Raw genomic sequence first — 24,796 nt, 5'->3', positions numbered from 1 at the left:
GCTCAGGCTGTGTGTCCCCAGGTTAGCAGGCAGCTCCTCACCTCTCCATGTCCAGGGCCAGTCCCATGACAAAGCTGCTCAGGCTGTGTGTCCCCAGGTGAGTCTCCTGAGGGACAGAGCCAAGCCATGGCCCTCACACACACCCTGGCCAGCCTTGCTGCCTCATGGAGGCACCCTGGGCTTCCTCCCCCCAAGCACAGCAGCAGTGTTCTCTGTTCTCTCACCAGCTGCTGGGTGCTAAATGCAGCCTACACACTTATTTGGAATCATGAAAACCAAAGTGCTTGGGAGTGAAATCAGGTACTGGCTGTCCTGCCTCGGGGTGCTGTAGCAGCCAGCAGCAGGGAGCCCTGAGCTCCCACCTTTCCCCAGCTGGGTGCCAGGCAGCAGCTGCTCCTGTATCACTTCCCTCCTCAGCTTGCTCAGATGCAGGGCATTTCTATCCCATTTCCATCAGCAGGAGCCAGGTGTATTTAAGCTGCAAGGCTGGCAGCTTTGGGAGGGGGAAAAAAATAGGAGGTGGTTTTGTGGTAAAGCTGGTGGGGGTTTTCACCTTACTGCCTTAGTACTCTGCTTCTCTGGGAGGTAAAGGAGCAGTTCTTGTTTGTCTCACATCTTCTGAAACCTTTCTCTTTGGTTGTTTAGGGGTCAGGTGTGTTAGGAGATGTGACCTTTCTGTCCTGAGCCATCTGTGGGGGGTGCATTGAGCCTGTGCAGGACTTGGATTGCAGGTGACAGATGTGGGCTCCTTTTGGTACCATACATGATGTACCTGCTGGCCCATGTTCCAGTGTGGTATCTGGCTAGTCTAGAAAGTTCCTTCTCCATTAAACATTTTTCTTTTCTTTCTGTTTCATGTTTCTCCTTTTCCCTGTTTTCCACAAAATTATGGTTGTCTAAGACGTGTCAGTTACCTGTTATCTCTACCTACTTCCAGCAGAGAACAAATCACTTTCAAACTTTAATAGGTCAGTAGGGGCAAGACTTAATTTTCTTTGTGCAATACACTTTGCACCTCATCTCTTTCTCCTGTTTATTCCTGATATGATGCCCCAGTCTGTATGCTCCTCCCATACACAGGCTTGTTAAGCCTTGCAAGAGCTTTTTCCATGATATTTTGTTCTCTGTATTTGAAGAATTATTTGCTTTCAAAAAAGATTGAGGTACTGCCAGGCTGAACAGACTTACTAAGATACATTTTTGGGTGAATATTGACAGCTGTGAAAAGCTGGCTGCACTGCAAAAAACCCGAAAAAATTATTTAGGGTACAAAAAGAAATGCTTTTTCCTGACATAACAATTGTTAATATTCTTTTGTTGCTCGTTTTTACTATCACCATGCCTATGGGACCTCAGCATCAGCAAAATCTGTAGTGCCTAGATTATCTTAAACTGGGCCAGTAAGGACTCTTACATCTTACTGCAAACAGCCTGAACTCAGGCATTTTGTCTTAAAATTGAATGGTTTCTTGTCTTTAACCTGACAGATCCACTCTTTGCAAAATGAGTGTGATTTTTAACTCAAACCCAAGCTACCAGCCAGATTTACATCATTGTGACAAAGTCCTTTCTCAGGGTTCTTGGTTAAGTTTCAGGTAGGGAGGTTGTGGTAGTGGTTGTTCAGATGTTCCTTTCAATGAACTTTTAACTCCAGTGAAGGCAGGTGGAGCAGCCAGTGTCTGTGCAGTTGTTGGAGGTCCCTGGCAGTCCCTGCACCTTCCCCAGGTTTCCATCAGAGCTGAGGCAGCTGCAGCCTTAGCTTTGGCTACTCCCTGGCCTGGCTGGTTTGGGCATGACACATCCAGCAGTTTTTATGGAGTTTGGCAAGGGTGAATGTCCTGATGTCTTATTTTGGCTTTTCCCTGTAGGACAGAGATCAGGATTGATTTCTTCTAGCCCAGAGTAGGTGCTGGTGACAGCTGTAATCAACACAGAGGTGCTTACACTGTTGATGAACAAAAGCAGCTGCTGGATGGAAAAGGAGGAAAGTATATTAATTTGCTAGAAACAGGCATGTAGCTTTATAGAGTGATGCTGCAGGACTTCATTTAAGCCTGTGTGTGACCCATACATTCAGTCACAAGGGTTAGAAGAATCTGGCATCATTGCTTGCCAGGTTTCCTTCAGCTTGACAGTGCCTGTGTAAATAATTGACCTTTTGTAAGATGAAGTTTTCTGGTTTTAGCACTACAACTCACTCAGGGGTTTGTTCTGAGCTTTCAGAAGTAATTGGCAGCTCATAAACAGCTTTGTAATAGCACTGAGAACCATAGGAGGGAAGCTGCACAGGGTATCTGGAGCTCTGGGCATTGCTGGGCAAAAGGCACTTGTTTCCAGGTGTGTGCAGTTCTTGGTATTTTCGTTTTACAAAAAAAAAATTGTGTTCTCTCTTCTATGGATGAGATGGTGATGTATTGGATCACTTGATTGCATCGTGTTGGCGGGGTGAGGAGAAGGGAAAATATTCATCTTGATCTTCCAGGGACAACCCTCTGCCTGTTTTCCAATCTCCAATGCAAGCTGATAGCAAGTGCATCAAATAAAAATCATAATTTGGCCAGCTTATCAAAACAACTATAAAGCCTGAAAGAAAGTAAGCATGGAGCCCAAGTCCTGTGAGGAGCAGCTAAAGGAACTCAGGTTGTTGGGCCTGGAGAAGAGAGGCCTGATGGAGGACCTTATTGCTCTAGAACTACCTGAAAGAAGGTTGTGGCCAGGTAATGAGGAGCAGGACAAGACAAAACAGCCTCAGGTTGTTTCAGGGGAGGTTTAGTTGAACATTAGGAAAAATTTCTTCACTGAAAAGGTGGTTAAGCATTGGAACAGGCTGCCCAGGGAATTGGTGGAGTCACCATCCCTGGAATTCTGGAAAGCGCATGCAGCTGTGGTGTTCAGGAGCATGGTTTAGTGACGGGCTTGGCAGCGCTGGGTTGGTGCCTGGTTCCCTGAGCTGAGGGCTCTTGTGAAGCCCTGCAGGTCGCTGTGTGGGGTGGCTGCTGCAGTGGTGTTTGGCACTGACGCTGTTTGTGCCCCTGCAGGCCTGGCGGAAGCGCTGGTTCGTGCTGCGCAGGGGCCGCATGAGCGGGAACCCCGACGTGCTGGAGTACTACAGGAACAGCCACTCCAGAAAGCCCATCCGCACCATCGACCTCAACGAGTGCCAAGTGCTCAAGCACTCGGGGCCCAACTTCATCAGGAAGGAATTCCAGAACAACTTTGTCTTCATCGTGAGGACCACCTACCGCACCTTCTACCTGGTAGCCAAGACTGAGGAGGAGATGCAGATCTGGGTGCGCAACATCAGCCAGATCTGTAACTTCGGACATCTGGCAGATGGCACAGGTAGGGTCACGCTCATCTTGGAGGCCTGGGACAATGCCCAGGGGTGACAGGCATGGACCTTGCTGTCAGGCTAGGCTGGGCTGGTGCAAGAGGACTGGTTCCTGTAGCCCCACACAGACTGAGATGCTGCTTAACCCTGATCTCAAAGTTCTCACTGCTGCTGGGTGGAAATACTCACTGGCTGCCTGGCCTCACTTTGATGAAGTAATTCTTCCTTAATATAAGAAAAGGTGCTGTTTATGTGAAAAGCTGCCTGAGTGTTATCTTCTGGGGCCATTTATTTCGTTACGTGTCCTGTATTTATTTAGTTAGGCATAATGTAAGACACCTGTTTCAGGAAAGCATCCTGCACAACTTCCATTTTCTCAGGCTTTGCTGGGTGTGGAATGTGCACAGACTTGGGTGTATATGCCTGCACATAAATCAATGACAGAAATACTAAGCTGCCTTAGTCTGTTAATAAGAGAAAACAAAGAAAAGGCAGAGGATAGGAGTGTTAGAAGTGTGTGTATAGACTTAAGAGATGGTCCTGCCAATGAAGAATCAAGGCAGCTCTTTTGCCAGGCCCTACACCTGTATATACTCAGCAGAGTGAATTTCTTGAAAAGCTGCCAAGAATTAACCACTCCAAGATGGATGTAGCCAGTAATTAAAGTGGGAACCTGTACCATCATTAACTTACCTTTTAAATGAGACAATCAGGCTCAGATAACAGCAATCTGTTTTTCCCTTGACAATTCCAAGGGGCAGATAGAGCAGCAATTTGAGAGTTGCAGAGGAAGTGAGTCAGAATGAAGCCTTCAACGGTGATAAAAGGCAATGCAGGAGTAGAAGAGGGGGCCATGGAGGGCCAGGAGCCCTAGGGCAGTAATGTGTTTGGGGGTATCATGTGTGGCCAGGCAGTTTATCCTTCCATGATCTTTGTGCTGCTGCACTCAGAGTGCTGCTGGTGCCTGCAAGTGCTGCATGGCCACACCATTACCAAGCAACTTGATAAGAAACAAAAGGCTATGGGAAAAGTTTTATTTTAATTTATCATGGTTCCTGGCATTGCTTAGCTGCCTTTTGAGTAGTGTCTTCTCAGGGAAATAGGAGTGGCAAGAACACTGCAGTGGTCCTGTTACAAATGTGATGTCTGTTCTTTTCCCATTCACTTCAGAAACCACCATGAAAACTTGCTGACAGATTATGTGTCAGTACAAGCTGCCCATGAATACAAATTTCAAAGTAGCTCTGGTAGGGATCGGATTTTACTGCCCTTTGGAGGCTGGATGGAATTAGAGATATTCAGTAACTACCTCAGTAAACCTCAGTTGTTGCTCTTGGATTGTTATTTCTGGTGCAGGTTTGAGATACAATTTTACCAATTACTCTGAAATTAAGGTAAACCCTTCTATGCAAAAGAGAAAAATAATTTTTGTCTCTAAATGTGTAGGCAGCCTTCTCTTGGGCTCTTTGTGAGGATGTTCATGGGGGATGTGATCTGTGGCAGAGGAGCTGAGACAGTGGCTGTCCCAGACAGATGCATTTACACTGGGAAATGCCTTCTCTGTTTTGCTGGTGCAGTGCACTATTGCTTGTAAGACTTACACATGGACAACACTCAGAGTGTTGCACATTGGTGTTTCTCTCTGAGCAAAGATTGCCAGTGTGGGCACTGATGGATGAGAAATGACAGCTCTTGCAGCAGCAGTTGGGAAAGCTGACACTCCAGCTTTCCAAGGCAGATATTACCCCCCAAGAAGTTTAGCACTGCTGAGCATTTGCCTTGATTCAGTACAAAGTCTGGCACTTGAACTTGCAGCCCTCATCAAGGATGGTGTGAGCTAAGCCCCCAGACATGCACTTACTGTGTCTCTAATGCCAAATAGCTCCTAAGAGCTTCTATTTATCCTGCCAGTGAGCTCAGGTCTGGGGTGTATCCAGGTCAGGCTGCCAAGCACATCCAGATCCTCTGATTTAAATCTGCACAGCTCCAAAAATTGCACATCACATTTCAAACAGTTGCTAATTGCTTCAGCTTTTCAGGATCTCCTAAGTTCTCCAAAAGCCTGTAGGTTTAAACAAATTACCCTTTAAAATTAACATAAGAAAAGTCCTATTAAATGCCACATGATTTTTTAAACTTAAATGCTACTGCTTTAAAAAATACTAGTCCCTGCTATGAGTCATATCACTCTTAATCTGTGCATCGCTGAAAATTTGCTGTGACTGAGGCCAAAACACAATCTGCTGCTCTCTCTGCTTAATGCCCAAAGTGTAGCCACAGGTTTATGCAGTGACTCAGCTTTAAGGGCTGTCCTGTTGTTCTCAGTTAGTCCCTTCCAGCAGCAAAAGATGGACAGCCAGGCCCCCAGCCCAGAGGTGTTGGCAGCCAGATGCAGAGTGAAGTTACAAAAGCTCCTGTGAGCACAGCTCTGTAGTCAACAAGAGAGGGGACAGCTGGGAGGCAGAGATGACATGGCAGCTCCAGGCAGATGTCAGGAAGCACCTGGGAGGGTGGCTGTCAGGAAGGACTTGCCAGCAGCACTCACACACTGCTGCCACCAGAAAGTGCTGCTGGCTGTGCTGGAAATGACAGGGAGCTGGCACCTTTGGGGAGTCAGCTGGAGGAGAGAGGAAGAGGCCTTGCTCCTGGTTTTCCTACCCTATCTCAGCAAAATCCTGCTTCCATCTTTGGTGAAACCTCCCAATAGAGCCATCATTCCCCAGCCCCACGGGATCCATGGCCAGGCAGGGGACTGGGAGGATGCTTGGCCCGAGTGTCTGGGGCAGGGGAGGGGTGAAATGAAGCGGCTGTGGGACACCAGGGGCACAGTTTATCCCATGTGCAAGCTGAAGCTGTGACTAATTGACCCAATCCAATGTGCCAACTTTTCACTGGAGAAACAAGTGGGAAGGTTGTTTAAGCAGTTTCATTAGGAAGCCTTACTGTTATGATTTCTACCTTGGTGTCAGTGCAGCCTTGGGGGTGGCTGATGTGAGAGGAACACCCCTATTCCACCGTGTCCCTGCATGGCTGTTGCACCATAGCAATTCTTGGGGAGGGGGGTGGGGTCCATAGCAGAAGGGAAAAGCCCTCTGTTTCTCCAAGCAATGGCCCTTCATTGATGGGAGAAGTCACTGTGGAAGATGCTGTGCAGCCTCTGTGGTGTCTTCCTCCATAATTGCAGGGCAGAAATGTTTGGTGTTAGTAGCCACCAAAGCAGTTATTTTGTCAGCTGGAGCTTGCTGTCTCTGGCAAAAGGGATGGCAGGCACCAAACCTATTCTCTGCCTTCTCACTGTTGAAAGTAGCCATGCATAATTTATTCTGCCCAGCTGCTGTCGTGGTAGTTTTAAAGCACACGATTCCGTTACCAGCAGAGCTGGCAGGGACAGGAACAGTCTGTGAGGAGCTGGCTGCAGGTCCCTGAGCCCGTGAAGGTCAGGAAAGGGCAGGTCTGTGCTGTCCCCACCCCTCCCTCCTGCTCACAACCGTTGCCATGTGGTCTGCAGCTCACAGCCTTTCCTGATGGGATAATCCATGGCTAAACCCTGTGAGTACCAGATGGAGTTCAGGCCTGTTCGTTCTCTGTGTTAATAACTCAGAATGTCATTAATTTCTTTCTTATGCGTTGTGGCAGTTTTAGTTGTTGGTTTGTTGGAGTTTTTTAAATGTAGTCAGATGGTGAAGTGAACATGCTTTTCTGAGATCCCATGGGAGTTAGCCCAGTGTGTGTTTGATCATTGTCAGCTTGCAAGACAGCTCTGAGTCCTAGATTGAAAAGCAGAGTTACTGTCTGAGCCAGCACTATGAACAAAAGTTATTTTTCAGATGGGAAGGCTGCAGCCCTCAGCTCTGCTTTGCAAATGTGAAACCCTGTAAAAGCCAGATGATCACTGATGAAACCCTGCTGCTATAAGCACCTGCTCAAAATTAAAGCAAATCCTTTGCTTACATTTGAATTTAAGCATGTTCTTACATGCTTTGCTGACCTGAGGCCCACCACTGCCCAGATCTCTGAAGCTAACTGGAGGAAGCAGCAGAGAGTCCATAGTGGGAGATGGGAAGGAAAGAGGCAGCTCCCTCCCAAGTTGAAAGGGATGAGATGTAGGATAGTGCAGGGAGGGAAGATCAGCTGTTTTATTCTTCTTCTGCTATCAGGAAGATGAGGGGTGAAGCCTGCTGTGGTTGGTGTGGGATCCTGCATCACTGGAATCATGGACTATCCTCAGTTGGAAGGGACCTGCAAGGATCACCAAGCCAAACTCCTGGCCCTGTACAGGATGGCCCCAAGAGTTGCACCATGTGCCTCAGAGGGTTCAGTTTGTGTTTAGTCATGTGCTGTCTAACCACCCAAGCCTTGGCAGTCCTCTCCATCCCCCTGGTCTGCTTGCATGTGTACCCAGCACCTCCCAGGCTGAGAAGTGACTACAGCAGCCTGGTGCAGTGCCAAGGCTTGTGCCTCTGTTGAGGCTGGGACTAGATTGGACCTGCTGGAAGGTCTCAGGACCTCATCACAGAGTGCAGGATCTGGGGCCAGGACACATGCGGCTGGTCAGGGGCTGGTTCCCAGCATTTCCACCAAGTTCTGGATATCAGCATTACAGAAATCTGCCATCTTGCTGCACGTTGAAGGCACGTTAATTCTCAGTGTGGTTTTATCAGCAGTTCCTGGTTTCTTGTGTTTGTTTCTGCTGTGGGGTTTTTCATTTTGGAGAAGGGTTTGGCAGCTTTGCCTCAGGCAGTGTGTGAGCCAGAGAGATGGGCATCCACTGCCAAGCCCTGCAGGTGCCAGGGACCCAGTGAGCACTGCCCCATCCCCACACAGCTCTGGCCAAGGAACTGCCATGCAGCCACCTGAAACTTCATTAGAGAAATCATATTCCCTGACTGAGGACTTGTGCTCTTGGTGCCACTGTTTGAGCTTGCTGCCAGGAGCAGCTGCTCTGTAAAGACACCCTTCCTACTCCACAGCTGCCCCTTGTGGGAGGTCTGGATTGCACTTGATTTTTTGAGTTGGAATGCCCCAAAAGCTTTGTTTATTTTGAGTCTGTGGCTCAGCCATTGCAGGGACAGAGGTTGGGAGAGGAACAGAACCAGACTTCTCTGCTGCCAGGCAGTGCTCAGGCCAGATGAGTGTTTCAGCCACAGGCAGCCAGCTCTGGGCCAGCCCCACTGCCTGCAGCCCAGACCCCCTCCTGTCCCACTGCTATCCCACTCTGTGCTGGGGACACTGGAGTGTTATGCCCAGAGAAGGTGGCACTGAGCTCAGGCTCCCATGCTTTGTGACCTCCAGAAACGTAGTGTCACTTTTCCCAGCAGAGCCAAGAAGCCTCCAGCTGGGCAGTTACAGCCACAGCACTGCTCTTGTGGTTTGGTGGCCAGCTGAGAGAGGCACAAAAAGCTTGCAGACAAGTTCAGAGTTTGTATGGCTACTGCATGAGCTGGAAAGCTCAGCTCTGTCTACTGAGATCTAGAAAGTGGCAAGAAACCAATCCCTTTCCTTGTCACCATTAAGTTGAAGGGTTGGAGATGGATAATTAATTATTTGCATTAGATACTAAAAAAATACTTGATAAAACAGGCTGCTGTGCCTCAGCTCTTTCTTCAGCAGAGTCTGTTCTTCATTGCTGGCTGCAGGAGGGGAGAGAGGGACCTCAGACCAAGCAGCCTGCAGGACTTTGATAGCCTGGGGCAGGAGGAGCCAAATCAGGCTCCCCTCTACCCAGAACCAGTGTTTGCCTTGCCTCTCTGCTGCTCTGGCATAAAACATCCCTGGTGCAAAAGCAGGGTGGTGGAAGCCAGGACAGTCAGAGCTGTGCCTCAGCCGGCCCATCCATGTCCATTGCAGGTTCTGTGGAGAGCCTGTCTCACACGACCTCGTCCCCACAGCCCTCGCCGGCCGCCTCCACCCACGCGTCCCGCATCGCCGACCCCTCCTTCTCAGTGGAGCCCGCTGCTGCTGCTGACGCTGCTGCTGAGGAGACCCCCAGCGAGTCGGGCTCCGTCTTCCTCCCTGACTACCTCTTCCTGTCCAACTGCGAGTCGGGCAAGCTCAGCCACAACAGGTGAGTCTGGGCTCTGCCACATGTGTCAGGCTGGAGCCCCCCTCTGTCTGTCCAGGCATGAAACACAGCCCCAGGGAGCCCTGCCACTCAGAGCTGGCTCCCAAACACAACAGGGGACCACCAGCCTAATCCAATTTACAGGGTGCTTTTCATAGCACAGATTAGTGGTTGAGCATCATACATTGGTCTTGTCCCTTTCCAAGGTGGGTGGCTGAGGATCTGACATGCAGCCTCCCCCCAGACACCTGCTGTTGCCCAAGGTGCCCCAGCCTCCAGTCCAGCTCAGAGGAGAGGGACAGATCTTGTCCCAAACTGGGTGGTTGGGTGTTGTGTTTGCTGTATTCTTACAGCCAGGAGAAAAGGAAAGTCAGGTCCTGACCTCTGTCTCCTTGCAGGTGTGACAGCTGGTCAAATTCAGACAGATCTCTGGAGCAAACATCATCAGACGATGTTTTTGTTGACTCCTTGCAATCCCAGCCCTCCCTGTACCTTGTACAGCCAGCCAGCGCCGTGCAGCAGGTCGGAGCCCCAGTGGCAAATCCCAGCATGGTGTCCAGGAACACAGACATTAGTGGCCCATGCAGTGACTTTTCCTCCTCTTCCCCGCTGCTGGGGACGCCGCTGAGCCCTGAGTTTCAGGCTGACAAGAGCCAGAAGGCGCTGCCCTTCGGGGTGACGCAGCTGGACGTGCTGTCCAACACGCCGCCGCCGCGGCCGCCCAAGCCCACGCACTTCTCAGACCGGAGGGGAGAGGAGCTGGGGGCCCTGCAGAACGGCCACGCAGGGATCTGCCGGGGCCAGGTCGCTCTGGTGCCCAGAAGGATCTCCTTGTCCAGCTTGGACAACATGAGGAACTGGAAAGGTGAGTGCACTTCCAAGAGCCAGCAAAGCAGCACCAGTGTGATGGAGCTGCCCACTTGCACAGAGTGGTTTTGACTTCCTGTTGTGCCTCGCTGTCCTCCCCTCTGTGAAATCTTACACCACCCAATGTAACACCAAGTGTTCTTTCAAATGAATTAGCAAGCAGGATTCAGTCCCTTAGGTTTGCTCCTGCTGCGTAGAAGCCTCTCAGTATGTGTGCAGATGGGCAGCAGTTTGGCTCTGATCCCTTCAGGGTGCCTCATGCCTTGCTAATTTTCCCCTTTCCTCCTCAGAAGAGAAAGCAGTAGAAAAACCAAAATGAGAAGTCAGCCACTGAGTTGGGCAATGCCAGACTCTGTTAATACAGGTCAAAATGTGGGTTTGCATATGGGAAATGCCTCTAGAGCTGTGCTGCTTTGCTACACCCAGTCTGTTCTGTGAGAGCTGTGTGTCTTTTCACAGCTTAGACTAAAGACCAGGAAGTCAGGGAGACACTGGGGATGGGATATAATCCTGGCTGAACCAGAGACTCTGCGTGTCCTTGAACAAATCCCACTCTGTCCTTGCACTTGGGTCAGGGCAGTCTGAAAACCTGCTGCTACAGAGCAAGGCAAGGCTGCAAATTCCACTCTGAGCTGAGCTGGCTTTTCCACTTGCTCCTGAAATACCTTTATCACAAACAGGAACAACAGTCAAAAGCCAGAACATCATGGTGTCATAAACCAGCATATGCAGTATGAGAAAACTTAATTACATGGAGCCACAGAACAGAGGGAGGCAGCTGGAATACCTGGCTGGAAATTATCAAGTATATTGTAGTGATGTGAAAACCTTCATTTTTGATGAGGAAAGAAGTGTAGGTTTTTAAAGGCAAGCATCCTTTAGACTCCTGCAGTTTGAATGACCAGACAATGTGTGGGGCTGTTAGATCTTGCTCTTAAAGCTGAGAAACTAAAGCAAGGAGATATCTGCTCAGTCTGTGTACAGACAATTCTTGGAAGGTTTCTGGAGAAACACCCATCAGTGGAATTGCTATTCTTAATTATCAGCTACATTTGGTTGCTCCCTGAGAGGTGCTGCTCCAACACAGCTGGTTCATGATCCTCCAACCCAATTTACACCAAAATGTCTCTAAGAGGATTAAGTGGCCAAATGTCATGTTGTGCTGCTGTGCTGCAGGGTTGTCTCTGCCTGATGGGGGCAGCAATGAATTAATAAGTGCTGCCACCTTTTCTTACCCTAAGTGTAGCTGAAACCGTTTTGAAGGTTAAACTCTGAATTAAAATGTGTTTAACAAGAAAGATCAGAAAAATAGAGGGAGAAAGCAGCAGCTCCTCACCAGCTTCCCCAGTGAGTGCACTCAAGTTATTAACTTAATTTTTTGCCCTGCTAACCTGCAAAAGGTGCACAGATGTAATTAGCCCAGGGAGAAAGCAGCATGAGCTAGTGGAAGTGCCATGAAAGGAGGATGAGCTGTGAGGCACCTGTATCCTGGCACCTGCCACAGCCTTGTGCCTCAATGTCTTTTTGCCAAAATAAATAAATGTAGCTGTCCCAGGACAGTGACTGTGTCTGTCTGAAGATGTAGCTGCACTAACAGAATTGCTTTGTTCTTGTTTAGCCCTTTTGGCTGGTACCACAAAAATTCCCCCAGTTGCAGTACTGACATTTCTACCATAAGAGCAGGGAATGGATTAACATGGTTGCAGGGATTTGAGGCATTCCCACAGAAAAGCCATTTTCTGCACAGAAAATCCCTTTTCAGAAAAGGATGGTGGTTGTAAGCATCTCCCACAGCTGAATTTCTATGTGCTGAATGCTAGATTTTAGGTTTTTTTGGCTTTTGTTTGGAAAATAAAACTGACCAAGACCAAGGCCCACCTGCACAAGGAGACTGGTGATTGTCACCATGATCTGGCTGTTCATTCCCCATCACCTTGAGCCCCTTGCACCACATCAGCCCTTCTGGATGAAAAAACAAAGATTTTTTCTCCTACCATTAAGTTCCCCCACACACCACATTCTGTACAATAACAATTGCTTCCCTGGCACCTTAAAAGGCTCTGAAATAAATATCCAAGAAATAATATCTATAATAACCCCTTTTCATATAATTTCCCCAGTTTGACAGATGGGAAAACAGAGAACAAATAGAGCAGGAGCTGCATTTAAATTCTTGCTTGCTTGCTCCCACACCAGCCTTTTTCCCCAACTGTTTGTGATACAGGAGGCATAAGTTGCAGCTGGATTATACATGAACAGGTTCCTTGGTTTCATACTTAAAATAGATGTAATCACTCTTGAAATGCTGCTGAGTTGGATCTGGTCTTAAGTGTCATTGTATTTCCTCATTTAGGAGTTATGGAATCTTTATAAAACTCCAATTATTTTAGAGCCATATGTTTTTCTCCAGAATTATCTCTGTAAGGTTGCACTGCCTTATCCCATTTTTAATCACTTTTTTTTTCCTCACAGCAGACATGGAAGGCAGTTCCCTAAGAAGTCGAGATAAGAGGCTTAGCTTGAATTTGGTAAGTACTCTGTTTGCACAATTTTAAAACAGAAACTTCCCACTGAATCATTTCACATCCTGATACTCAATCATTCCTCTCATCTGTTCAGCAGAAGAACTTAAAAAAATGGAAAAAGTGCCTAGCTTTGGGCAACTTCAGTGCTGGCTGCTTGTGGCTTCAGTCGGCCTTTGAGAGAAGAGGGAGGGAGACGCCTCAACCCTGAGCGCCCCGACTTTAAAGCAGATGAAGCTGGGTCTGTTATGACAAGGGTTCCCAGTAGCCTCAAGAATTAAACTGTTGACCAGGAGCACCAGGGCAAATGGCTTATTCCTTGAAAAGGGGGTCTAAAGAAGCCTATCACTCTGTGGTCCTGAGGGATATCTCTTCTTTAGGACATTGGAAAAGGTCTGCTCTCACAGTGCCTGGGATTGAAGGCTCTATCAGTCCACAGCTTCCTGCCTCAGCCTGTGACAGAGACAGTTCTAAGCAGCCCCATCTCACATCTCGCATAGCCAGTCTTCAGCCTGGGGCTGGATGTTGTCTTCTGTGGCAGCTCTTTTGCTGGTGCTGGGCAACTTTTATTTTTCTACTTTTTGAAAGCTTGCAAGGATTGTAATCGCTCCCTCTCACCAGTCAGCCAGCACTAACCTGCACAAAGTGATTTCCTAATGCTAATTCTCAGTGATCAGAAGTGTGTTGTAGGTCTGGGTTTGCTCTCTCAAGTTCCACATTTGCCAAAGTCTTGTTCATCAGGTGTTCTCCTTTCAGACTTTTTTTTATATTCAGGATCTTGCCTCTCACAGCAGTAATTCTGACCTCATTCTATAGGTCAGAATAGAACTGCTGCTGTGAGAGGCAAGTGCAGCCTCGCTGAAGTTGGATGATTTAACCAATGAGCTCCCCAGTCAGTTTGGTTCTTGTTTCCAGCAGTGACTCGTGAAGCTCAGCGTGGACTGCTCCAGAGCTCTGGAGGGTTCACCTGAACGCACACGTTTGTGTCTTGTCCCATCAGAGCAGTGCTGGGCTCAGCTCAGGCTGGGAGGTGGGGGCTGGCTGTGCATTAATGGAGCCCTTTCTGTGTGTCCCTGCTGTGTCCTGTGTTCCCAGCAGCTCCCGGCTGGGAGGTGGGGGCAGGCTGTGCACTAATGGAGCCCTTTCTGTGTGTCCCCGCAGCCGTGCCGCTTCTCGCCGCTGTGCTCGGCGGACAGCTCCGAGGACAGCTACGTGCCCATGCGCCCCAGCGCCTCGCCCTCCGCGCCCGCCTCCGACTGCTCCCCCGACGGCTACATCCCCATGAGCCCCGGCTCTGCCACCTTCACCTTCCCCGTGGTCAGCACTGAAAAACTCACCAGCCCCTTGCCTGAGCTCCCCTCCGACGTGGAGCCCCCTCCGGTGAACCGGGACCTCAAGCCTCGGAGGAAGTGTAAGCCCTGACCTGAAGTGCAGAGCCTGGGGGTCCCGCTGGTGGGGACATGGGTGACCTCCTTGGATAGTGTCCTTGGCATGTCTGAAAGCAATTCTCCCTCTAGAGGATGGGTTGAAATGCTGCACGGGTGACTTAGAGCACTGTAGCCTGGGATGTGCTTGCAGGGTGGTTTTTGAGTGAGGAAGAGCTTCCACGGCTGCTTCTGCAGTCCCAGCCCAGGGGGCTGTGTAAGAACAGTGCCTGGCTCTCACTGTGACTGCAAACAGCCAAGAGGACCTAGCCTGGGAGAGACAGCAGGCTGAATCCTACCACTCTGAGGAACATGCACTCCTGTCTCACCAGCTCTCTGACCTGCCAGGAATGGGACATCCAAGCACTCAAGTACTCAACCTTGGTGTGTTGGCTGTGGTTAAACCTCTCTTGGGCAGGCACAGCTGTCTTAGTTTAATGAGGAATTTTCCGCAGATGCTTTTGCTGATGGTAATTTTCCACTCCTGGTTTTCATGGCATGTCCAAAATCTGGGTTGCACTTTTAGAGAATATGCTGGGTAAAATTCAGCTTTGAAGTGGAGAAATTGCCTAAACCTAGCCTACAATAAAGCTCTTGGGGTTGCAGAACTACAGGGTTACTCAGAAATTGGTTCAGGCAGTGGTACTATAAAGTGGGGATGGACATTTAGACAATTACCATGAAGAAAAGCAAATTCATATCCTTCCTTAAAGGGCCTTGAGAATGGTGGGCACATGTACATTGAATGGTGACAGGGATGGCCCTGATCCCCATGGATAGGACCCTTTTTGTTTAGAACACAATCCAAAACCTGTTCTCACCTGTAGGCTGAACCAGCCTCTCCAAGGCAGCGTATACAGAGCATATTTGGGGCAAGTGTATGTATCTTGTGTGGCATTTGGTCTCTTTATGCCCACTATATTTATTTTAGGGGGATTGGAGGACTTTGCTTTCCAGCACTGACCGAAGAGGTCATTTGTTACTGATTTCCTTCTTGGTTATGTTCTGTGAAATACTCTGTTAGTTTCTTTCTGTTAATACAAAACTGCATTTTTCTAAACAGTCTGTACTTTTCATTGAAAACACAGTTATTTTCTTCTTTCTTACAGCACGACCACCTCCTCTGGACTTGAGGAACCTCTCCACGATCCGGGAGCATGCTGCCGTGACCAGGATGTGGACTGTGCCTTAGTAAGTCAACAAGAAACCTGCCATTCCAATCTTCTGAGCATCAGCATGGAATAGAGTTAAAAATAACTTATCCCATCCCACAAGAAAGATTCCTGGCAAAGTCAACAAAGAGAAGTTCCCCAAGGTTCCTTCAGTATCCCCCAGGCTTTTGCTCTGAAAAGCAGGGCTCCCTTTCACAATGGGCAGCTCCAGAGAATTCAGTGTTGTGATTTGAAGGTTCCTTTTAACCTGGAGCTGGTCTGCACTCTGGTGTGGCTGCTATGATGTCTAAAAGCTTGGCATACCTAAACTATGATAGAGCCATTTTTGCTTCTTAAAATTATTATGGCAAAGTAGAACCAGATCAGATGAAGAGCTCCCTGAAATGTAGACTGGGTGTAGAATTCTGCACTGCCACACAGCAGTCCAGACTTGAACTTTTGGCATGACCTTTTGTCACTAGAAATTAGTTATTGGTAAAACAAATGCTTTTGATCCCAAAGCCCAGGTAGTATGAACAGATGATACTGTTGGGCTCCAAGGGCAGCAGAAGACTCATCTTCAGGGAACTTGTGAGCAGGAGAGGCCTTTAGCCTGCTGGCTGGGGTGTCTTGGCATAAAAAAAAAAAGCAGCTGTACTGAAGTGTGTGTATGTAAAAGCCAGAAATTCCCACCAACCTCCTCTGCACACCCTGGGCACTCCAGAAAATGTGGGGTTTTGCTGGCATGAGTGCCAGACAGGGCATTTCCACTCCCCCATTTCAGGTTGTCACATGAAGGGCAAAAGAGACACAAGATGAGCAGTTTCTCAGTTGCAGAGCCCTCTCTCACATCCAGCCCAAGGCTGGTTAAGCCCCTTGGCACTGCCTGTTAGGGAAAGCCAATACCCTGCCTCCCCAGCACCCCTGCCAGAGCACTGAGGTTAATCAGTGCTGACACAGTGCAGAGTCCTGAAGGATAATGAGCTTAGAGTGAGTTTGCATGTTTTACACTAACAAAAATAAAAAAGAAGTTATGCCCAAAACTAATACAGCAAAAGGAATTATGCTGTTCATGCACAGAGAGGCCATCTAATTTCCTATTAACAAAGCCCATTGTGCTTGCCTGTGGTAATTTATTCACCATGCACCTCTGAGAGTTGTGTTCATGGGAGAGACTGCCTTGTGCAAGAGCTGAGTCACAGCCATCTCCACAGCACGGGTGGCAGGTGTTGACACTGTGCAAAGCCAGACCGAGTTCCTTTGCATGGACCTCCAGCAGCTGATTAATTCACATCAGTCTCCAAAATGTGGATACCTGCACAGCCAAGTAGCTGCCCCCATCATTACCCAAATGAATGATAGCTCTGTGCCCCTTGGTAGAGAATTGCTTCAATGTTTTATGGTTTGTTGTACCAGATAGCAAACTTTCATAAATCCCAGAGGAAAAAAATCAACAAAATCAGTCAGCAATATAGTACACTATTTCTAGAACTAAGGAGTGGCTTTGGACATCCTCTCCACAAAGGCTGCAGCCTTAGTGTGAGTTTATTCACCATATGGACTGTGTCAGGCTTTGGCTTCATTTCAGTGCATCTGTAAGATGCTTCCTTAACCTCTCCTGTGTTTTTCTTCATAGCAATCGAATGAGCTTTATCTCACCAGAAAGAGACAGTATTAATTCAGCAAGAATATTTGCCAATTCAGTTTCCGGAGAAGAGGAAGAAAGTTACATTCATATGGTAATGTCATTTTCACACAGCCATCCTTTGCTTTATTCTGCTCTGTCACATTGATGGAGAATGCAGAAGTTTGTTTTCTAAGAAAAAAACGTTGAGGAGGTTTGTCCTTTGCCTTCTGGTCTGTTTCTTTTTTTTTTCAAATGATGAAATGGTTTTAAACCCAAGACACTGGGACCAATTTACAGAGAGATAAGGGAAGCCCTTTTCCTGCTCTGCAGAACTCAGCTGTTCGCCCACGAATGTTGCTGAACAGTTCCAAGAGATCACAGGGATCAGCCATATTTACATGAGAACTCATTAAGACAAAAGAAAATTAAATCTTTTCACCTTTTTAAAGTGTGCCTTGCAAAATCTCCTAGGAAATAACAGAAAGCCGTTAGTGCACTTCCTAAAGAAACACACCAAATATTGTGCAGAAACAGAACTCCCATTAAAGTCTCATTGCTTCTGCTTTGGCTGGTGGCACTAACCCCACTTCCCATCCCATGAAAGAAGAACATCTGGCTTTGTGGCTTCCTTTTTTTCATTTAGTCTTTAGCCATATCTTGCAAAAGATCAGAATCTTGTTTTACTTTGAATTTTAGGTGGAAATGGATCTCAAATCCATTCATCTGAACCAATGTCTACAGATCTGCTTCATAGCCAAAGCCCAATACCAATAGCTATAAAAATATATTGCAAAACTGACAACAGTCTCCATAAATCATAGTTTCAAATTTTAACCCACATCTCTACCAGACTGAAATCTGCTCAAGAGGGCACTTCCAGTTGTAACCGTTCCCTATTTGGTTTTTCTAGTCTAGAAAAACCTGACATATGTTTGTGGTTATTTGTGATTTTAGGAGAATAATTGTCAGTTTCTGGATTTTAACTGAATTTTCACCATTTCTTCAAATTCATTGAATGATGATGTTCAAGTGGGCACCCCTGCAAATCTGAGCATTCTGAGAGCTTGGATCGAGAAGCTGGGCACAAGTCCTTCTTGATAAACTTGAGTGTAAATCAGCCTGTTTTGACTTTTTTGCCAGAATTATCAGAAGAAAAATGTTCTCACAATTTCTTTATCCCACAATTATCAGTGCTATGCTGTGGTTAGTAACCAAATGCACCCCTGGCTTAGACAGAGGGCCCTGACTGTTCTCATTCACATTCTGCCAGGTGAATCTCCCAGTTGTGATCCTGTTTCCTTCTAGGATCATGTTTTTAGAGCATTAAATGTTTTTCTTCTTTCCTGACAGGAACACAGACAGGCCACCTCTCCATACAGTGGTGCTTTTCCATGGACAAGGAAATCTAACCTTGATTACTTAGCACTGGATTTTAACTCTGCTTCCCCATCCCCTGTGCAGAAGGTAGGAGTCATCAGAAAAACCCCACAGCCTCCTGCCTTTTTGTCTGCTGGGAAGAAATCCAGACGCAGGGTTGCATTCTGCTAGGTGCCCTGAGTGCCATGATGAAGCCAGTCCTGTTTCCAGCTGACTGTGTTTGTGTCAGGCCCAAGATTAACGTGACAAAAGCATGGTGAGGGTGCTGAGGTGTCCTTAGTGTGGCTCACAGGGATGCTGCTAACATGAGCTCAGCCCAGGGTATGAGACTGCTCTGGGAAGTGCAGCCATGAGGGCTTGTGGGCCAGCAGGTTCATGCTTGCAGGATGGCTGCATGCTCCTTCATTGTCATCAAGTCTCCACAAAGCCTTTCCTGCTAGTTTTCCCAAAAATCTCTTTGTAGTAACAAGTTTGCAGCCTGTGATAAATCCATGGGGTAAAACTGTACCATCTCTTATAATCTGGCAAAATGTGTATCTTTATTCTTGCATCACCAAAACCATTTCAATTTCTTTTGTAATGCTGAGAAAATGCATTCCTTGTTCCAAAGAACTTCTAAGCTGCCCAAGTGGTGGGTAGGTATGACTGCAAAGCAATGAAGAGTTGTCAGTTTGGATCATTTTATGTCCTGTGTATCATTTTCCCCATACTCCCAGATGAAAAAGACTCAAGACTCTTAAGCTTTCTTATTTAAACCCTCCCTGTATCTAAAATCAGTTAGGTTATCCCTGCAGCAGCATCACTCAGATGAGGAGAGAATGATTATCTGCATGGAAATAGCCAGTACAGCATGTTTCCCTCACTTGCTGGGCTGAGTGACAGGGTGACAGATGGATAATTGTAGCTAAAGCAGGCTGTAAAGCAATGCTTTTGTCAGCTGATGTCACTGTGAGCTTCAAGGTGAAGGGAAGCAGTAAGGAATGAGGGAAAGGGAAAACAGAAAATCAAGCTAAGTTTTACTAGCACCCCTTTTCAACCTGAAAATTAAAACATTGTTTTTTTTTCCTCTCTGTCCCATAGAAACCTTTTCTGTCTGAGGAACAGAGAGTGGACTATGTCCAGGTAGATGAACAGAAGACTCAAGCTTTACAGAACACTAAGCAGGAATGGACAGATGAACGACAATCAAAAGTATAAAGGAAGAAGATTTGGGATCTGGAGGGTTTTTTTTTTGCACTGGAACCACAATGTTAATGAAGCAGCTATCAGAGGAGAGCTCAAAGGAAGAGAGAGTTGTAAGATGCTTACAATCTCTAGAGGCATTTTTACTGGAAACCTTTGATTTCAGCTGGAAGAAGTATGCTGAGTTGAGTGAGTGGTTCACTGATGACTCAAGTAATGCATTAGCCTTTTACTGCCCTTGCCAGTGTGCTCCATGGTACCATTTCCTGGCATGATTCTGCAACGAGTCATACACTTAACGTTAACAAATCCACTACAAGTTGTATTAATCTAGTTCGTCCTGCCTTCTCCCTCTGTTGCTTAATTCCTAGTTGCTAAAGCTATTTTTTGATATTCCTACAAATGCTGCAGGTGCTCGGAGTGCTTTTGTGGCAACAGGCACCTGACAGGTTTTGGTGACTAATCAACTAAGGGCTAAAATACTGAAACAATAATAATAACTTTTTAAATATATAGTGCTTAAGCAAAGAGAATTTTGAAAAATATTTTTCCCCTGGGTTTAAAAGGTCTGGCTGTGAGCTGAAGCTGTCAGAACTCAAAGCAGAACTACGTGCCCATGCGACTGAAATGCATGGTCTGTGACCCTCTGGATGGTGGTCCTTGTACTCAGCTTCTTCCCTCCATTGTGGCTCATACCTGTCACTTTTCTGTCTGATTCCTACTGATGTTTCCTCCCCTGTCTTGGGAAGTGTCTTCAGCACAGCACAGCTGCTCTTCTTGTAGGAGGCTGCAGCCACACAGCTCTTGGCTGGCCAAAAAATAGAAAGGGAAGCTGTGAGCCTGTTTCTGCAAGCCTTGAGAGAACTGGCAAAGGATCAAGACTGCTTTCATCTGAACAGCAGAAGGAATGCCATTGGAATGCTGGTAGCAGTCGTCAATCTGATTGTTTCACTAGACCCACCCCAAAATAAAAAAGAGCATTAGGAAGTGCAGTGTGCTCTGGGAGGCCAGGAACCTGCCAAAACAGGACAACAATGTGCTCACACAGCATGAGGACCTCTGGGCTCAGGAAGTTTATCTACCTTGGGACTTGTTACAGGCACTATCTCAGGATGACATGTGTGTGTAGTTTATAAGATATTTAACTTTAAACACTTGGCTGTGGTCTTTATTTTACAGTGGCACACAGCCACTTGACTCATGGAAGTGGGCAGTGGTGCTGAGTGACCCACACTGGGTTTGGTCTCACAGGCTTTGCTCCTGTAGGTGAGTCCCAGTAGCCATAAGAGGTCTGATCCTATCAACAGGGACAGACAGACAGGACCCTTACAAAAGATTTCTTCTCTGACAGTGCCAATTCCCTGGCCTCCCTTCATGTGCCTGTTGTTACCACTCAATTCATTGCTGTAACCTGACATCCTAAAAATTCTAATCTCCAAACAGAGGTCATAGAAATGCCATTTCAGAAACCACTGGCATGTCAAGGCTCCTACTCAGCTTGTTCCTTACCCCCTGTGTGCTCCAATCATTCAGGCACTCTGGGAGGCCATCGCTCATCCCATGGCATAGGCAGCATAGCTAACAGAAACACAGTTTTCCTCCTACCTCAAGAGAGCTGAAGGGCTTGCAGGTCTCACTGCTTCTTTAGCCCAGCCCCTGGGGATCTGTGGTGACCAGGATCTCACTGGGTTACCCTGCAAGAACAAGGTTCACCAGCGCCTTCACTGCCTGGGGCAAACGGGGCACCCAGGCCTGCAGTGTGAAGTGTCCTGGACCAGAGCTGCTTGGAAATTGGGGTGAGTCCTGCAGGTAGCTGACCTGCTGTTCCCTCCTGCCCCACTCCTCCCCCCTCACCAAAGCTCTCAAATTAAAGTTGATGTTCATAAAAATTTTGAAAGTAATTCCTACTTTTCCACATGCATCTTGTCTGTCTGGTGTGAAATTTAGTTTGTTAAACGCAGCTGTTTTCTTCTCTAACTGACTTAGCAGAGCTGGGAGCACCCGTGCCCTGGGAGTGGTATTGTGACAGGGGAGAGGCAGTGGAGATCTGCACCTGCACAGAGGTGTCAGAGAGAGGGAAGCAGGGGAGGGCCACGGGTACTGAGACCTTTGCCTTTCTGTTCAAAAGAATTGCCTTTCTTTCAAAGTGTGCAGGTAGCACGTGTCACTGAAAGGGTTAAAAGATGAGCTAAAAGGCATTTTAAATTACAGACAGACAACCTCCACAAGGAGTGAGTGAAGTTATGTTCTGCTACTGCAGATCCCAGGTTGTGGAGTGATGGAGCAGCCTCTAATGCAGATCAGAATCTCATACAGATCAGCTCGTGTTTGACTGGAGTGTTTCCTTTCATGCTGTCAGAAAATCTTCTGAAGTGGAAAAACACCAAGTTATTGGAGACAACTGACTCACTTGTTATTCTAGTTTATTGTAAAAATATTTAAACTTCAACAAACCTGGCTAACAGATCATTCAGAAGTTTAGAGAAGAAAGAGCTGTATCTGGATTTCTACTCCCCTAAAAGGACATAAGCATATAGCTTGGCAGGGACTGTCCTTAGAGGAGAATGGCCCCTTTCAACTTCCTGTGTCCCCTGCTTGCCCTCACAACACTCTTATCTTGATCAAATGCTGCTCACCGGTTTCTAACTTTTAACTTAGAGCTAAGTTTGAGGGTTTATTCTGATTTTTCATGTGATGTCCATTTTTACCAGCTGCTGCAGGGCCCATGACCTTCTTTGCAGGTACAACACATGAAACAGGAGCAATTAAAAAATACTGGGGAAAAATTTAAAAGCAGAGCAGTCCTTCTCAAAGACTTTTTTTCCTTTTTTTTTTTTGGTCAAATTCCTCAATACTTTGAAGAGGGTAAAGAGGAGCAGGATGGTGGGAGAATGGCAAAGTCAAATCTGCTGTGGCCACCTCACCACTAAGGATTTGGGTGTGAGGGGAGCTGCAGCAGCCACGACTGACAAACCTGTGGGCCAGTGCCCATAGAGCAAACTGCTGGCAGTGGAGGAGTGTTACAGAGCAAAAAGGAGTTGCTGTTCAGTTAAGGCTGTTCTTAAATCCTAATCCCTTGGCCAAGAAGGAAAGAAAACATGAAAACCGAGTCAGCTTTTGACAGTGTCATGACTGAAAATATAGCCCAGGCCAGAGCCCTTGGTTAGTGCTGGCCCTGGGGCCAGCCAGGCACACTCCTGATGATGTTCTCTTTTTGCCACGGGTCTGTTACTTGTGTGTATTTTTTCCAAAAGTGTGGTGAGAGCTGATGCAGAGAGATGCTCTGCACCTGAATGAGCACAGAGTGGCCAGTGGTCCCTTAGCAAACTCTGCTGAGGGAATTGGCACTGCCCACCCAGGTATTGTAGTGCCTTCTCCAGCACTGCTGGGGCCTCTCATTAAAAATAGGCAGAGCACTAAATGAGCAGAACTGTTTTGGTTTAATTGGAAATGTCACCTTGTGGAGTTGCTGGATGAAGCTTGGTTGCAGAATTACATGGAAAACAACCAAGCTCAATGGTTTGAGTCCTGTGGTTATTGTTGGGTTCCCCCCGCTGAGGTGTTTAATATGGCCTTACTCTCTCCTTCAATGACTGCACATTTGACCAAGGCATAGCAGGTCCACAACTCATTTGCTTTTTGGACATTTCCCATATAAATGTCACATTTCTAATTCCTTTATGACAGGAGGTAGCATTAATTTCCTTACTGGCAGAAATGAACACTTAACCTGAGAAATGCCAGCAGCCATGTAACTGGAGCAAGGTGTTTTCAGCCAGCTCACTTTGCCAGTGGTAGCACCTGCTTTCTTCATTGTCACTAACTACATCCTCGATGTAGATTTTGGAGTTGCATTCACTTGCAGTAATTCAGAAGTTCAGTAATTCAAAGACCATCAGATGCTGTGATGAGAACGAAGTACAGGGCAATGCCTTCCCTTTGTCCCCCCGTTCTGCAAAACTTGCTCAGGTTTAAAAAAAATGAAAGCCACCAAAATAGCAGACATTTGCCATGTCAAAGCCAGGATATTTTTTGTTTTCAAACTAAAAATAAACTTTTTCTTGTGCAAATGAAGCATTATACTTTTTTTGTATTTGTAAATCTGTGGGGAAGCATTAAACAGTCATCTCTGTTACGAAGGGACAAGTCATTGCTAGAGGGAAGGGGCTCACCTTCCTCATGTTTCATTGTAATGTTTGGTGTATATATTTGTACATTAAACTGTATCTTTTTTTCTAATAAATTAATATAAAAGGTAGTTGTGATCTTTAATTATTTTGGTAAGTGAAGGTGCTCATGGGATAAGCTCCCACATCTTTCATTTCATGCTTTTTCCATTTTTAAATTCTCTTATTAGGCAGTGACTGGTTCATATAAAATATTTGGATGCAAGTTGAAACAAATTTGCAAACAAATGTCATACGCCTGTGTATCAGGGAGATTATCTGCAGAGTAACAAAGAACTGTGAAGTTGTGACTTGGACTCGTGTCTGTGTCCTCCTGGGACAGGAAGAGCTGCAGTCCCCCAGTCCCAACCACAGCCAAAGGGCAGGAAGGGGCCACAGCTCCTGACCAGCCATGTAGAGCACAAGCACAAATTTATTCAGCACATGCTCCAGGCTTGGATTCCAAGGCTGGTTGTTATTTAACCTGGTCTTTTAATTGCTCTGTGCTGGGCAGTGTAGTTGCTGGTAATACAATTTCCACATGCAGCAAGCTAGGGGATCCTTTCAATGTGCTCATCCTGGGATTTGGAAGTTGAAACAAGGCAGTCCATGGGAGCAGAGCTGAGCAAGCCTTGCTGCTAACAAGCCAGGTAGTGTGGAAATAGTTTATTTATTGCTTCAGGCAAGTGCCACTTTTGGATCTGCATGCGTTGTAATCTGGCTGGAGACACAGCGTGGGGATGGAGGGAGGTGGAGCGCTTGGAGAGCCCTGATGGAAACTTGGCTGCTCAGCTCAAGACACACAGACACGTGTGGCTCAGATAAGCCCTCGCCTGCAGGCTTGATAGAAGGGAACTCCGTGACATTTTGTGTTTGGTCTTCAAGGGAGGGCAGGTCAGACAAATAAAAGGTCAGATAAAGTCTGACTGACGTTTCACAGCTCTTCCATGTGCTCTGCCCAGCAGAAATGGCAACGGCCCTTTCAGCAGGGAGCACTTCCCAGCAAAGAGCCCTCCCTCAATGCCCCTCCTCCCAGAGCCTCGGAGGGAAACAACTGTGTCAAAAAACAACTGTGTCAGCCCTGCCAC

The 24,796-nt window shown here is 47.1% G+C and overlaps 1 protein-coding gene across 2 annotated transcripts in view; it reads left to right on the top strand.

Moving 5' to 3' along the window:
* GAB3 (GRB2 associated binding protein 3) overlaps nt 1–23,800 on the top strand; it is a 65,702-nt gene extending 41,902 nt beyond the window's left edge. Inside the window, exons 2-10 of one of the 2 annotated variants that reach the window (XM_036402230.2) lie at nt 3,039–3,342; nt 9,179–9,395; nt 9,791–10,257; nt 12,735–12,787; nt 13,943–14,192; nt 15,315–15,396; nt 16,993–17,095; nt 18,334–18,447; nt 19,441–23,800. In XM_036402230.2, coding sequence (XP_036258123.1) covers nt 3,039–3,342; nt 9,179–9,395; nt 9,791–10,257; nt 12,735–12,787; nt 13,943–14,192; nt 15,315–15,396; nt 16,993–17,095; nt 18,334–18,447; nt 19,441–19,557 — 1,707 coding nt within the window. In that variant the 3' untranslated portion in view covers nt 19,558–23,800. Of the gene's footprint in view, nt 1–3,038; nt 3,343–9,178; nt 9,396–9,790; nt 10,258–12,731; nt 12,788–13,942; nt 14,193–15,314; nt 15,397–16,992; nt 17,096–18,333; nt 18,448–19,440 lie in introns of both variants that reach the window. The other variant, XM_036402229.2, reaches the window with a different exon arrangement.
* Nucleotides 23,801–24,796: the final 996 nt, after the last annotated feature.

This window comes from Molothrus ater, chromosome 14 (assembly GCF_012460135.2).
Source record: "Molothrus ater isolate BHLD 08-10-18 breed brown headed cowbird chromosome 14, BPBGC_Mater_1.1, whole genome shotgun sequence".
Lineage (NCBI taxonomy): Eukaryota > Metazoa > Chordata > Aves > Passeriformes > Icteridae > Molothrus > Molothrus ater.
Note: the sequence above shows the minus strand (reverse complement) of the source record. Positions and strands in the feature narration are given on the sequence as shown.